This window comes from Magnolia sinica, chromosome 5 (genome assembly GCF_029962835.1).
Source record: "Magnolia sinica isolate HGM2019 chromosome 5, MsV1, whole genome shotgun sequence".
Classification (NCBI taxonomy): domain Eukaryota; kingdom Viridiplantae; phylum Streptophyta; class Magnoliopsida; order Magnoliales; family Magnoliaceae; genus Magnolia; species Magnolia sinica.
Genome location: NC_080577.1, coordinates 110,254,786 through 110,270,147, shown reverse-complemented (window position 1 = coordinate 110,270,147; position 15,362 = coordinate 110,254,786). Strand labels below are relative to the sequence as shown.

Sequence of the window (15,362 nt, the reverse complement as noted above, 5' to 3'; positions counted from 1 at the left end):
CACTCGTGGTTATGAGAGCGCAGAGGCATGGAAACCTTTACAGGTTGATTGGGAGCACTTCGGCAGGTGGAGCGGCAGCAGCTATTGCAGACTCCACGTCTCTACGTATGTGGCATGCTCGTCTGGGCCACATGAGCGAGCGGGGCATGAAGGTACTTTCTGATCGGTGTTTGATTCCAGTTTTTAAAAATTCTGATTTAGATATATGCGAGCATTGTATATATGGTAAACAATCTAGACTGTCTTTTAAATCTGGAAAACATGTTTGTAAGGGAGTGCTTGATTATGTGCACTCTGACGTATGGGGGCCATCGCCAGAAGTTTCCATTGGGGGGTCGTCATGGTTTGTTTCATTCATTGACGACTACTCCAGGAAAGTTTGGGTTTACTTCATGAAACGTAAATCCGAAGTTTTTACCATATTCAAGCAATGGAAGGCAATGGTAGAAAAATAGTCAGGGCGAAAAATAAAGGTTTTAAGGACTGACAATGGTAGAGAATTTACTTCCACTAAGTTTAATGATTATTGTAAGTATGAAGGGATCATCAGGCACAACACAGTGCGCCACACGCCCGAGCAAAATGATGTGATTGGGCGAATGAATCAGACTCTCCTGGAGAGGGCCAGATGCATGTTAAGTAATGCTGCGTTGGGCAAGGACCTATGGACTGAGGTCGTTAACACGGCTTGTTATTTGGTGAACTAGTTTTCTTCAATGGCAATTAAATGTAAAATCCCAAAGGAAGTATAGAGTGGTCAGAAAATCGACTATTCAGATCTACACATATTTGGTTGTGAGGCTTACTCTCATGTACCGTCAGTTGAGAGAGATAAGCTAGACCATAAGACCAAAAAGTATATCTTTGTTGGCTATGGCATTGGTATAAAATGTTACAGGTTATTCGACAAGGTCACACGCAAGGTCATCACTAGTCCTGACGTCAGATTCGATGAAAGCTCCCTATTTCACAAGAATGATCAAAAGGAGCAGGAGGAACCGGAAAAGGTGATCGTAGATGTCCAGATTGATACAGATGATACATAGGCAGAGACAGATGCGAAGACAGAGGTACACGGTCAGGTAGAGCAGCCACCTGTGAGAAGGAACTCATTGCGTGATTGCAGGTTATCGGCAAGATACATGGACGACTCTAATATTGCATATGCCCTCATTACAGATGAGGGGGACCCATCTACTATTCAGGAGGCTCTTGATGAGCCTGATGCAGAAAAGTGGAAGGCAGCGATGGATGATGAGATGGACTCGTTGCACAAAAATCACACATGGGAGCTGGTGGAGCTTCCTATGGGCCGAAAAGCGATCGGATGCAAGTGGTTATTCAAAAGGAAACAGGATAGATACAAAGCAAGGTTGGTAGCGAAGGGTTATGCTCAGAGAGAAGGAATCGACTTCACAGAGATATTCGCGCCGGTGGTTAAGCAGGTATCTATCAGATTCGTGTTGGTGCTGGTTGCCCAATACGATCTTGAGTTAGAATAGATGGATGTGAAGACTGCATTTCTGCATGGGGAATTAGAAGAGCAGTTCTACATGAAGCAACTAGAGAGCTACGAAGTTAAAGGGGCAGAGAAAAAGGTTTGCAGGTTAATGAGGTCGTTGTACGGCCTGAAACAGTCGCCTAGGCAGTGGTATAAAAAATTTGATTCTTTCATGGTGAGTCAGAAATTTACTCGGAGTGAATACGATCACTGTGTCTATTACAAGACACTGAGTGATGGAAAATTCATCATCCTAGTACTGTATGTTGATGATATGTTGATCGCCTGTCATGATATATCTGAAATCAACATACTGAAGACTCAGTTATTATGGACATTCGAGATGAAAGATCTGGGGGCTACAAAGAGGGTTCTCGGCATAGATATTCATAGAGACAGGAAGAGGAGCAGACTTTAGTTGTCACAGGCAGAATACCTTGAAAATGTATTGATCAAGTATGGGATGGACCAGGCAAAATTGGTAAGCGTTCCCCACGCGGCTCACTTCAAGCTTTCCTTAGAACAATGTCCTAAATCCAATGAAGAAAAGTAGGATATGTCTCATGTGCCCTATTCGAATGCGGTTGGCAGTTTAATATATGTCATGGTCTATACGAGACCGGATATTTCACAGGCAGTTGGTGTTGTGAGCAGATACATGTCAAACCCCGGCAAGCAACATTGGGAGGCGGTGAAATGGCTACTTCGATATATTCGAGGTACGAAAGACAACGTCTTAACTTTTGAAAAGACAGGAATAAAGTTGGTAGGGTATGTGGATTCTTATTACGCAGGCAGTATAGAATTCAGGAAGTCTACTTCAAGATACTCGTTTATACTGGCAGGTGGAGCAATCAGTTGGATGTCGAAGCTTCAGTCCGTGGTGGCTCTTTCCACGACCGAAGCAGAATATATGGCAGTGACAGAAGCATTTAAAGAAGGTGTTTGGCTCAAAGGCATGATAAATCAGTTGAGACTTCAGCAGGAGGCCGTGCCGGTTAACTGTGATAGCGAGAGCGCTATCAATTTGGCTAAAAATTCTGTTTATCACTCTCATACTAAACACATTGATGTTTGTCACCACTTTATCCGATAGGTGCTCGAGGAAGGAGGCGTCGCATTGGAAAAGATTCACACTAGCGTGAATCCAGCAGACATGCTCACCAAGGTCGTTCCTACAGAGAAGTTCAAGTTCTGTGCAACTTCTCTGGGCTTGGCGATGGCGTAAAAGAAGGACAGAGTGTGCACGAGAAGCGTTGATTGAAGCTATGATGAAATGAAGAGATAAGAGAAGAGGTCAAGGAGCTACACGGCTGAAGATTGAAGACTTGGTGGAGATTATTGTCTGAAGCCTTAAATCTTCAGATTTTTCTGTTGCTCGACCGGTCGTGGGTCAGCCACGACCGGTCGAGGGAGCTGCTCGACTTGTCGAGCACTGCACGACTCGAAGTCCAGCGAGCTCATTTTTTTGGTGTCCGGGACTCACGACCGGTCGTGGTGATTGCTCGACCGGTCGTAGGGGTCCTACGACCAGTCGTAGCCTCGGCTCGACTAGTCGTAGTTACGCAGATTCGTTTCCGAATCTGATGCGGACTGCGAAAATTTGAGTCAGTCTTTCGCAAGGTGCGAAAGGAAGTTGCCTAAACTATAAATAGGGGTCCCTAGGGCTTTTCTAAATAATGGAAAAATTATTCTAAAGCATTCTAAAGGGTTCTAGGGTTATCAAAAGGGTGTAGCAAGGGTGAGATTCGAGGTTGTTCGAATCGGGTAAGTCCTCTCTCTTGTAAGTTTCTTTTCATAGTGGATTTCTGTCGCTTTGTGCCGTGGTTTTTTCCCGCAAGGGTTTTCCACGTTAAAACTTTGTGTTCTTCTGTGATTGCTTGTTACTATTGAATTGTTATCCTAGATCTAGATCTGTGTGATTTCGCAGCACAAATCCCCAACAAAAACTGCGACCAGAAACAGCGTTGGACTGGCCCTGGACTACTCCAGAAGTTGGACGACTTATTAACAACCAGTGAGTTTTTTAGTTTCTCGCTAACACGCTCCCAAATCCAATTCCGACTCAAATGTAATTCGAGTCGACTCACACAACTAGATCTACACCTCGGGGTTGAACTCGGTTACACTATGAACTCACCAACTTCTCTATCCCCTCACTACTACTCTTCTCCTTCTAACAACTAAGATGGAATCAACACGACATGATTCGACTTAGTTGCGCAACTGAGTCAACTCGAACTGAGTCGACTCAGTTGCGCAAACTTGTAATCCACTGGAAAGATCTGAAATAAAGATTTGATAGAATATCATGATTTCTGAAATACTAGAATGAACAAGTTTTCCTCTGATGGCTTACCAAATGGACATACCAGACTTGAAATCGAGCAAGACAAGTCTGGGCGGTGGCTCCTTACTGGCGAGGAAGACAACCGAGCTTCAATGGCAGATCTCATGCGACGGCTTTTTCTATTGATCTAGTGATGTTGAATGGTCCAAATGAGCTCTAGGGAGCTTGTGGATGCAAGAACTCGGAGTTCCAGACGAGTTTTCTTGGTGGGTTTAAATGAAGGAGTCGAGTGATTTTGGGAAAAAAAAAACTGGGAAGAACTAGTTGCAGCTGCGGATTCTTTCCCTGTAGTTAGGGATCTGGGATTATCTGGAATATTATATCCTAAGTTGAATGCTCTAAATTGATTCTAGAAGCGGATGAGCGGTTGGGATCGTGACAACGCATGAACAAAAAAGGATTCTTTCTGCCTTTTCATTATCTACGAAAACCCCAAACCAAGGGTTGTTTGGAGAGCCAAGATTGCTCTGAATGGACTGTTAAGATGAAGGGAGAGCTCTTCATACAAATTTGTCCAGCTGTGAGAGAGAATGGAATCTTTTCCGTTTCAAGATTTCCTTTGCGCACTCAACTTGCGATTGTGATCGTGCGCAGGCAAACAGGCTTCCACGAGCATACTCGTTAGTTTTTTGGTTAAAACAGGCCTACCTACACGATGGACGGTCTGGATCTTCCAAACGGGTGGTGGTGATGGTCCACCAACCAACATAGCAGACAAATGTCCGTCACTGGTGAAAACAAAGGAAGGAGAGAAATCTCTCTTTTTTTCAAATTGTACCGGGTCAATGCCTAGTTTGACTGGCTACACCGCCCAGTGCACGACAGGTGTGCACGATTTTGTGCACATGCACGAATTCAAAAGTGGGGTCCACGTGTTACTCCGTGTGATCCATACTGTTAATTTGGCTCTACTACTACTGATAGGTCATCAGACTAATTTCTCAACAGATCCAAAAGTTAGATGAGTCATAACTTTAGCTTTTGGTCCTTTATTTCTAAATTTTCATTAATCCGATGGCCAGATTGCGTCCATTTTGTTCGTCTACGATTATAAGGGTCCTAGGTCTGCATAGATGGGATTTAGAGGATGAATTAGTGGTTTGAGGTCCTTGGCATGATGGTTAGGTGGTGGCCCTATAGGTTGGATGTTGTGAGTTTGACGAATTGTGGATTTGATGATCTAAGATCCAATATCGATAATGCAGGGTTCAATTTATTCACTAAGGCAAGGTTTAGACTTTCATTAGCATTGGGATCTCAGACATACAATGGGTTCATGAAGGCCAACGTTGATTTTATGATGAGACGTTTGCTTATCTTTGAGAACCAATGGTCAAATGACTTGATTTACCGATGAAGGTTGTTTTTCACAGTTAGATTGATGTATGTTAGAGTTTACAGGTTGATCTCGGAGTGTTTAGGTGCGGTATCACATGCCTTAACGGCTACATTTAGATCGTGGGTAGACTAGTCAATGATGATGTAATCTTACGCTGAGAAGGGGTCAATCAAGGGTGGATCGTGAGTAATCAAGCATCATGTAAGTTATGGGTTGGGTGTTCTAACATATGTTCATACTATATTTGATGTAAATGGTAACACCCGTGTACTGAAAAGTGCAGGGTGTTACAGAGAGTTCCCTGTATTAACGGGGCCTCATTTGTCTCTCTTTTCTGCTTCTACAGGTTCAGAAGAGGCCTACGCATTGGATCTGGTGGAAAACTGCATCAACAATTTGGCGTCGTCTGAGGGAAGCGACGTCTGTAAGCCGTCTCAGTTCTACCATTCAATCATCTACCAATCAACTTCCAAAGTTCAACGATGCTAAGGAAAAGAAGAAAGCTTAATCCCCTCTAGTGGCGATTCCGATTTCGACCATGCCCGCACCAGAGAAGTGCGGCTACACGGGGTTCGTAAGACTATTACCTCTGACCGTGACACAAAGTTCATTAGGGTGAACTTTGTGGACTCAATTTGATACACGACTTCAGTTCAACAGCGCCTACCACCCACAGACTGACGGGCAGATCGAGGTTGTGAATCACACGTTGGGAAACCTCCTTCGATGTATTTCAGGAGAAAAACTGAAGCAGTGAGATTTGGCCTTGTCTTAAGCAGAGTTTGCATTTAACAACATGGTGAACCGCTCAACAGGAAAATCCTCGTTCCATGTTATTTACGGACGAGTACCTCGCCACACACTTGACTTGGTCCCTCTGCCCAAGCTCCCAGGCATAAGCATTGCAGCAGAACATATGACGAATGGGATCATGGACATTCATGCAGAGGTACAGACCAAGCTACATGCCTCAAACGAAAATACAAGGAGCAAGCGAACAAGCATCGGCGACAAAATAGTGTTCGAGGTGGGTGACTAAGTAATGGTCCATCTGCGTAGAGAAAGATTTCCGACCGAAACGTACAACAATTTGAAGAATAAGAAGATTTGACCGGTACCAATCATCCGAAAGATCAATGGCAATGCTTACGTTGTTGATCTTCCAAATGACATGACGATCTCAAGGACTTTCAACGTCGCGGACCTGACCAAGTATCATGAACCAGAGCAATATAAGAACTCGAGGACCAGTTCTTTTGAAGTGGAGGAGACTAATGTAGAGAGGATTGCAGACAGTTACATGGCCAAGATGGATCAGAAAAGGCCCGGTCGACGACAGAAGTGATTCGGACCGTCAGACCTTAAATCAGGCATATCTCACAATCCAGAATGAGTTATTAGACGTAAAATATATGATTTTAGGGGAGAACGAGCTACTTTAGCCAACCAACCCTGCTACACCGGGTTGACCAAGATGGATTTGTGAAATACCGCCAGATTAACTGTCGTTGCCCTATTTTAATTCTGTTTTTACTATAAATAGTAAGTTTTAGTTTCATTATAACTCTTCATCCATTGGGCTTTAAGAGTTATGCCTAACACAAAAAGAGCTTAGAAAAATTAGGAGAACAGCTTGGTGAAGCCAAATAAGACACTTACTATTTTTGGCTGAAAACCTTGTGCACTAGTGGACATCACGACCGTCAATAAATAGTAAGTTTACTATTTATAGTGAGTTGCAAATTCTAGGAGTTTTAGTCATAGCTTGATTCTGATTTCTTTCTCATTGCTTGGTATCCCTATTTAAAGGGTTGTGAACTCTTTTTTAAAAAAAAATTCATCAATCAATTTTGAATTTCTTAGAATTTATTTCTATTTTCTTGCTTTCTTCCTCGTGGATTCGAGAAGTCTCTGTGAGGAGTCCAGAGAAGTTCCATGGATTCGAAATTGTTATCCTCTTGAGGAAGACAGTGCTCGACCTCACGTCCTCCCCTACGTCATAACATATCTTAAATTAACATATCGAAGGCTCAATTATCTAGGACATTCGAGACAAAAGATCTGGGGGTAGCAAAAAAAGATTTTCGGCATCGACTTATACAAAAATAGGGAAAGAAGTAGACTATGGTTGTCTCAGGAATAGTATCTTGAAAAAGTCTTGGTCAAGTTCAGACTTAATAAGCTAAACTGGTTAATACACCCCATGTTGCTCACTTTCAGCTTTCTTCAAAGTAATGTCCTATGTCATATGAAGAAAATCGGTATATCTCATGCGCCCTACTAGAGCGCGGTTGGCAATCTTATGTATGACATGGTCTGTACTAGACTAGATATTTTACATGTAGTGAGTGTTGTGAGCAAATACATGTTAAACCCCGACAAGCAACACTAGAAGGCAGTGAAATGACAACTTCCTTACATATGAGTTACGATGGACTACGTCTTGGCATTCGAAAAATCTGATGAAAGACTTGTAAAATATGTGGATGCGGATTATGCTGGTAATGTGGAAAATAGACTGCTAACTTCCAGTTACTCGTTTGTGTTAGCGGGTGGAGTGATCAGTTAGATATCGAAGTGGAAGCATTCAAGGAAGTTATTTGGTTGAAAGGAATGATGAATGAGTTAGGGCTTCAACAAGAAATCGTGCTTATATATTGTGACAACAAAAGTGCGATCAATTTGGTAAAGAACTCAGTGTACCATTCCTAGACTAAACACATTGATGTTCGTAATCATTTTATCCGGCATATGCTAGAGGAAGGCCGTGTAACTCTTAAGAAGATTCACACTAGTGAAAATCTAGTGGACATGCTTGCGAAGGTTATTCATGTGAAGAAGTTCAGGTTTTACTCGACTTCTCATGGCTTAACAAAGAAGGAATGAAGACGGAGTGTGCACGAAAAGCGATGATGATGATGCTACTACGAAGGAGAGTGGAGATGGAGATAGCAACGTGGAGCAGTGGAGCTAGAGGATTAAAGCCATGGTGGAGATTGTTGATAGAGTGCCTTTAATCGGGTGTAAAAAGTTCAGCGGCTGAGATCTATTTCAGTTGATCAAGAAACTTTGTTGATGTCTCGGTCGACCGAAGGTGCGACCGAGCGAAATGTGTAAGTACGGGTTTTTGTTTCTAATTTTTTAAGTGTATGCATAGACTTCTAATTACACAATTAGGGTAAAATGAAAGAAGCTTAGCAAGTTTTTAAGGGTTTTGAGGGAGAAGTTAGGGTTTCTCATTTGTGGGTTGTTTCATCTCTTATAACTTTTCATTCACAATGGATTGTTTGTGGCTTAGTGTTGTGGCTTTTTCCCATAAGAGTTTTTCCACGTAAAATTCGTTGAATTTTTATATTCCTATCGCGTTGTATGATTCCATCTAAGGTTGCTTCCACAACAAACAAGTTGTGTTAGGGCTTGTCACGACCCCAGCAGTAAAAAAGAAAATATTTTATTAGCGCATATGAAATTTAAATCTCAATTAAATCCCACCAAGCACTACATGCAAATAAGCAATTGCGATTTTTTAATCTCAACCAAATCCCATCAACCACTACACAAATAAGCAATTAGAGAAAGGGCATTCATTTAAGTCTACAGCTATAAATCCATTTCTAGAATTCAAATCTCAATGAAACCATCTATTAGAAAGGAAATTCACTCTTTTGATCATGAAAACCACAATCACATTTGCAAATAAATCCATAAACCAGTCTAGCACATGGGCATTGTGATGAATAGAAAGGGAGAAAAATCAAATTGGACATTGTTTCTCAGATGTTGCTGTAGTCGATGAACCAAAGGATACATATGGACTGGTGTACAGGCGACAGGTCATTCATAACTTATCATTGGCCAAAGAAAATCCAGCATGACTTAGCTGTGACCCCATAATCAGTAATGTGGGTGAGACCCTGACCATAGGGCCCACCTCAACATATGCATTGTATATCCACGACATTCATTCGCTTTACCAACTTATTTTAGGCTATGGTCCCAAAGCTAAAGCAGATATAAATTTCAAGTAGACCACACCATAGGAAAAGGAATAGAAGGTATTTCAAATTTACACTTTAGATATGCTTTGAAATCTCAACAAAATGCTGAGGGGCAGATGTAATAAAGGAGTTTCTAGGATACTAATACACTAGATACATGGCACACTCATGATACCCAAAAACAATCTAATTATCAGCACAACACTAAAATCACGTCAATAAAATGATTTAAACCATCTAAATGGATGGTTAAAAAATTTGAGTCACTAGTTTAAAATCCTTGCATGAAGGCTTAAAATTTCTTTTTATTTTTATTTTTTAAAATTTTCTTTTTTTTGCCGAAGTATATATTTTAACAGATGTATTTCAATCATTCTAACAAATATCACGATGTGCTGTCAATATACCCAAGAATTCCAATGCCTGCCAAATACTAGTTCATTTCATCAGAATGTAAATGAAGATTCAGAATCACCTTGATTCCAATGCAATTGTGATTTGGACTTGTAATGCATTCCAAATCCAAGCTCCCAAACGGACCCATACACTCTTTCCTGCTTAGATGTCTCTCTTTAACAGTAGAAACTTCTTTCCTGCATACGTCTCTCTCGAACACACTTCTGTGATCGATCAGACTCGATTCTGCTAGTTCCTAAATTAAATTCTAGAAGCTTCGGTACTAGCATCTCATTGTGTTTTGATTTTCGGCGTTTGGAAGATTTTGTTGTTTGGTAGTTTGAGCTGTGCAGATCGAACAGAGGTCAACGAAAGATGTGGCGATTATATGGCGAAAGTTCGGATATAGAGGCTTTTCTTCTTCGGTAAAAGAAACAGAAACATCTTTTTTTTATATAGGCACAAATCACTTTGATTGGATGATACAGACTAATTCATCTGATTAAGGTGATTCTGGCCCAAATTTTTGTATGGTTTGGGCCAACCCTCCTCAAAAATTCAATTTTTTTCCTCAAACTTCCGTGGCAATGGAATTCCTCCCCTGCTCTCTTCAAAAAAGCAAATTTCATCCAATGAGCGTGCAATTAAGGCCACATGCAACACATGATGGATCCAACTACCCCAATGGTACAATGCTACAAGTGGACCCCACATAGAATTGCACCTTAACAAAGTATGAAGAATTTGTACTGGAATATAGCTCATCTTTGTCTCGACCAAACCAGAAGAATTTCCAGCAGAAACTAACTTCCACTAACTAACATAAACACCAACACAATAAAAGCTTGAAAATCCAAACAAAAAGAAAACAGAAAAATACAAGCTTCAAATCATCCAAACAAAAAACAAAGAGTTTCAGCACAAACAATGCTTCATAAGCTTCTATGCAGATGAGAGTGCAGATTTGAGGAACTCCTCATCCACGATGAAAACCTGCAGATTCTTAGTCTTCAACAAGAACTCAATCGCCTCCTCCTCAAACTCCAACAAGCACCCGATCTTGATAAGCTCGCAGAGGCCTGGAATGCGATCAGGCTCCTCCCATAACAGCCCTTCTGCTATCACTTCAGAGAAATACGTCGCGAATTTGATGTCGGATTTGTTGCAGGAAATCTTCTGAACAAACAGCTTTGAAGCTTCCCTATCCCAACGAATCATTCTTGCAGCTTTTGCTTTGATGATATTTCCTGCACAAAGTATCAGGTTGTAGCTTACTGTAATGGGTTCCTCCGAAACAAAGAGTTCGACGCCGAGGAGGCTTTTCACCTTCTGATGCCTCGCGTCCATGGGCATCTCAAATGAAGGATCTGAGAGAAACCCAAGTGCAATTTGGAACAACCCATTCTGGAGCATCTCATATTTCTGATCTAACTTCTTGAATTCGAGCATGTTCGATGCGAAATCTTCATCCTTAGTAACAGATTCTGAAATAGTTCGGACCCCAATGCTGCTGTAGATCTTGTTGAGCTTATCACGAGACAGAGAAGGCCAGCTCGGTTGAGGATACCAGACAAATATTGGTTCTTGAGAAGCCTCCTCGAAAAGATCCTTCAATTGCAGGTCGTCAGGAATGAAAGCGTCTTGCTTATTGACTAGACCAATTCCCTCAGAAGCCGTCTTCACAGGCACCTTGGAGATGCTGCTCGAGAGAAGCTCCCCCTTTGGATTCCAATGCTTCGCCACAAATGCCCAGAAAGAACAGCACTCCTTGTACACCATTTTGCGGTCTGTTTTTTCCCAATCACTCCACAGACTGCAGTAATCTTCGACAGTCGGATTTGAGCTTACTCCGAGAATCATGGAGAAGAAGCCAAGTATATCTTTCGTGTAATACTTGTCCAAAACCTTCAACCGTGAGCCGAAGAGATTATCCTTGTCATGAATGACACAGGCTTTCGGACCCACCCATTCGCCCTTGTCGCTTCCATTCGGTATCCAAATCCACCTAGCTTCCTTATTGTCTGGGACCCAGTTGAATCTGCTCAAGTACTCGTAGATTCTAGTTATCACTGCTGATTGAGAATGGCAACTAAGGTGGCCTGCAAGCAATGGGCAGCCACTTTCACCATCCACAGTCACTCCAATCGCATTGAGCTCTTTTCGATATGATGCGATTTCGGTCCCATAAAAAGCTTCATCAATGAATGGCCCATCTTCACGTTCTAGAGAACCCCACTTCGAATCGAACAGCATACATTCGCTTGGCGATCGATAGCCCATATGGGTCTTCAGCCACTTCTTATCGATACGCCGCATGAACTCCTTTGGTAAGGTGCTGCTGTGCTCCAGTAAGTTCTTGATGCATTTCAGCAGCGACAGCACACTTGCAGGAGTTATTCCGTCTGGGTTTTGGATACTGAGACCGGCAGCTACGAACCTCAATCCATCTTCAAATTTTACTACAACACCAAAATCCTTCAACTCATTTCTGTATTCATGGATGTCTTTTCCATAGCACGCGTCACTGTCGTCGATGAAAGGAAGGATCGAAATTGGACAGATAGATTCCCATTCCACATCAAACAGTATTGATTCCTGTGGAGATTTAAAGCCAAGGAAGCGGGTCTGCAGCCATTTTTCTTTGAGCATGCAGTCTAATAGCTCTTTGGGGAAGCTACGTTTTGCTTCATTAAAGTGACGGTAACATGCCAGCAGTGCTAGCACATTTTCTTTTCTGATGGAAGACGTCTTAACAAGCTCTTGAAAACGACGGGTGACTGCCTCAGACACTCCTTGTAGCGTGACAACTACCCCGGCCTCTTTCAACTCATCCTTGTATGAGCGGATCCGGCTCCCATAAAATCCTTCATCAATCAACGGAATTCCATTGACAACCTTCAAAAGGCATTCCCATTTGGGATCAAAGAAGAAAGAATTGTCTGGTGACTGGTAACCGAGATTGGTCTTTACCCATCTCTCATCTTTAAGCTTACTTTTGATCTGGTCAGACAATCTTGAATTCCTAACGCACTCCAATATCAAAAGAATGCTATCCGCTGACAGAGAAGGTAAAGAAGCAGGCAATTTGAAGTTGCTCGCCACGATTTCCATGTGGTAATTTGCATCAAAGCCAACCACAACCCCAAGCAGCTGAAGCTCTTCTTCATAGCATTTTATATTGTTGCTGTAGTATTTTTCATCGATGAATGGCGGATTGCTGATCTCCAACACAGTTTTCCATTCAGGCCCATATAAAATAGACCCAACTGGAGATCTGTCACCATGATTGGTCCGTAGCCAACGACCGTCTTTGATGCTCTTGATGAATTCCTCTGGTGACAGAATCCTCTCTCGCATGAACTTTATTAGCTGCAACATCGACAGCACGTTCGCACTCGTTAGCTTGGTAGAACTGGCTAGCTTCATGAGACGTTTACCAATGTACCTGCACGCTTCGCCATACTCAAACATCACACCAATTGTTCTCAGCTCTTCCCTGTAGTCACTGATCCTGTTGTCATAGAATTTCTGGTTGATCAAGGGGATATCAACCAGCACAGACCCCATCTGAAGTAGGCTTCCCCAGTCAGAGCTCGATAGGAATGTCTCCGAGGGAGGATTGTAACCGATAGAGGTATTCAGCCAACTCCCCTCCTTGATGCATTGCAAGAAACTACTGGGCATCTCCACCCCCTTATATTTCAAATTCCGAATCCATTCCAAAAGCAGAAATGTGTTTTCTTTCGTCAGCGGAGATGATTCAGTAGGAAAAGAAGCATCAGGAGGACAGAGACCCGGTATGTCAGAAGCTTGAGCGTAATCCTCCATGAACTTCATCAGCTGTTTCTTGGATGAATGCAGACCTGCAAAATCGCCATCCCAGGTATAATCTTCACCCAGTTCAACGTAGCTCTCTCCTCTCCATGGGTTAGAACCCAATAATCTAACCCACTTGCTGCCATTGGCAGGGACGAGAACTTGCCTCCTTCGTGCAGTCACCTCGCCGTAGTTATCTACAAGCGGCATTTTAGCACATAGCTGAGAGACTTCCTGAACTGACAAGTATTTCTCTGAGAGGGAGTGATATAAGAAGTGGGTAAAAGCTATAACAAGCTTTCTATCATTCATCACTGCATTGACGAGAAGATCGCCATATTCGGATACAGTCAGACTGTCCACACTAGCATACTGCCGAAGCCATTCCCGTATTGTTTCCCTCTTTGGAGACAATCTCAAAGCCTCATGTGTGTCTTCTGGGAAGAAGAAGCGGTGCGCGGCACATCGGAATTCCTGGTTCCATTTGATAAGCCACGAAACATGATTAGCTTCGGATGAAAAACATATTGTATTTCCATGCTTGGTGGTTGCATTGTTGATGCTCGACAAGGATTGCATGCAGTTCCAATCAACGTATTTCAAAAGGGGTATATTACTGATATCACTCTCCCTGAAAATGTTCCAATTGTCTGCGAAAAAGGATAGCAGCTCCATATAAAGATCCTCAGAAACGCCCAGTACTAGATTTGAGCTCTTGATGCATTCCGCATACCATTCATTGCTGATGGATCCCACACCCAAGAAAACCAGGACATCGTCATATTCTGCCTGATCGAATGCTGAGTTCAGAATGTAGGTCCCATGGGATGAACGATTCTGGAAGCTCACACCTTGCTCCCTTGCCTTGATCAAGATATCCCAGAATGCAGGCATTAGTCTGCCCACTTCACTGGGCTTGCGGAATAGCTGTTGCTCTGTGTATGACTCGCATGGTATGATATTCTCTGTGACCACCTTCGCTCTTATTGCCTCTCGCACGGTGTTCAGCTCCTTGAATGAAGAGCTTTTTACTGGCAAGAACTTAAATATCGGCACGAGGGAAGATGTGGGTGTGTTGCCTGTTTCTTTCACTAGAGAGATGGAAGCATTGATGAAAGCAGAGGTCACACAATCAAGAATGCTTTTGTTCCACGCATTATCCAAGAGTATGGTTTCTCTTGATGATGCTAGAACAAAATCTGCCTGAATTATGAATGGAAAGTTTGTGACCATCTCTGTCGGTAGAAATGCATAAATGCCAGGCATTCCCATCCCTCGATCGAGGCGTTCGCCGAAGGGAAATGCTAGTGTGATCACCCATTCCTCAACTTCCTTCCTCCTCTCAAATTGGTTTTCCAATTTAACTGGGAACCTTTGCTTCCACATATGGTAAGTGCATTCATTCCCTTTCTGTTTGCAGGGATCTTTAGCAGAGATCTGGAGAGTGCAGGACTCTGCATGGATGCTCTTCCTCCTCTTGAAGTCGGTTTCACTCGAAATAGAGATGGCACCAACTGTATTGAGCCGAGGATCATCGTTGTCTTCCCTGACACTAAGCTGCTTGATTTTTGAAAGAAACAAGAGGAGCTCAGGGTGCATGCTTGAAAGCTGTTGCTTCACAGCATTTACCTTTTCACACTTCAATGGCAGGACTATAATCGTCGTTGGAAGGACTTTATCAGAGCCATATATTTTTTGTATGTCGGAAAGAGTTGGGTTCTCGTCCACCCATTCAGGGACAATGAATCCAAGATCGCAGTCTGGATGTGGGTTTTCATTGAACCTTATCTGATACCCATTGCTGAAAATATAAGGCTGGCTGGTAATGAGGAATACACTCTTGAATCCGATACCTGCCAATCACCTAAGATGTTAGTTTTGATCATACTAAAAGAAATTTGGGGGGAAAATAGGTAGATAACAGTTAGGCAATTTATTTGAGAGCTAATTTTGGAATGATGA

At 42.5% G+C, this 15,362-nt stretch overlaps 1 protein-coding gene across 1 annotated transcript in view; it reads right to left on the bottom strand.

Moving 5' to 3' along the window:
- Positions 1–10,327: 10,327 nt before the first annotated feature.
- Positions 10,328–15,362, bottom strand: part of LOC131246678 (uncharacterized) — a 37,153-nt gene continuing 32,118 nt past the window's right edge. The window contains exon 3 of the mRNA XM_058247033.1: positions 10,328–15,253. Within this exon, the coding sequence (XP_058103016.1) occupies positions 10,527–15,253 (4,727 nt within the window). The 3' untranslated portion in view covers positions 10,328–10,526. The remainder of the gene's footprint in view (positions 15,254–15,362) is intronic.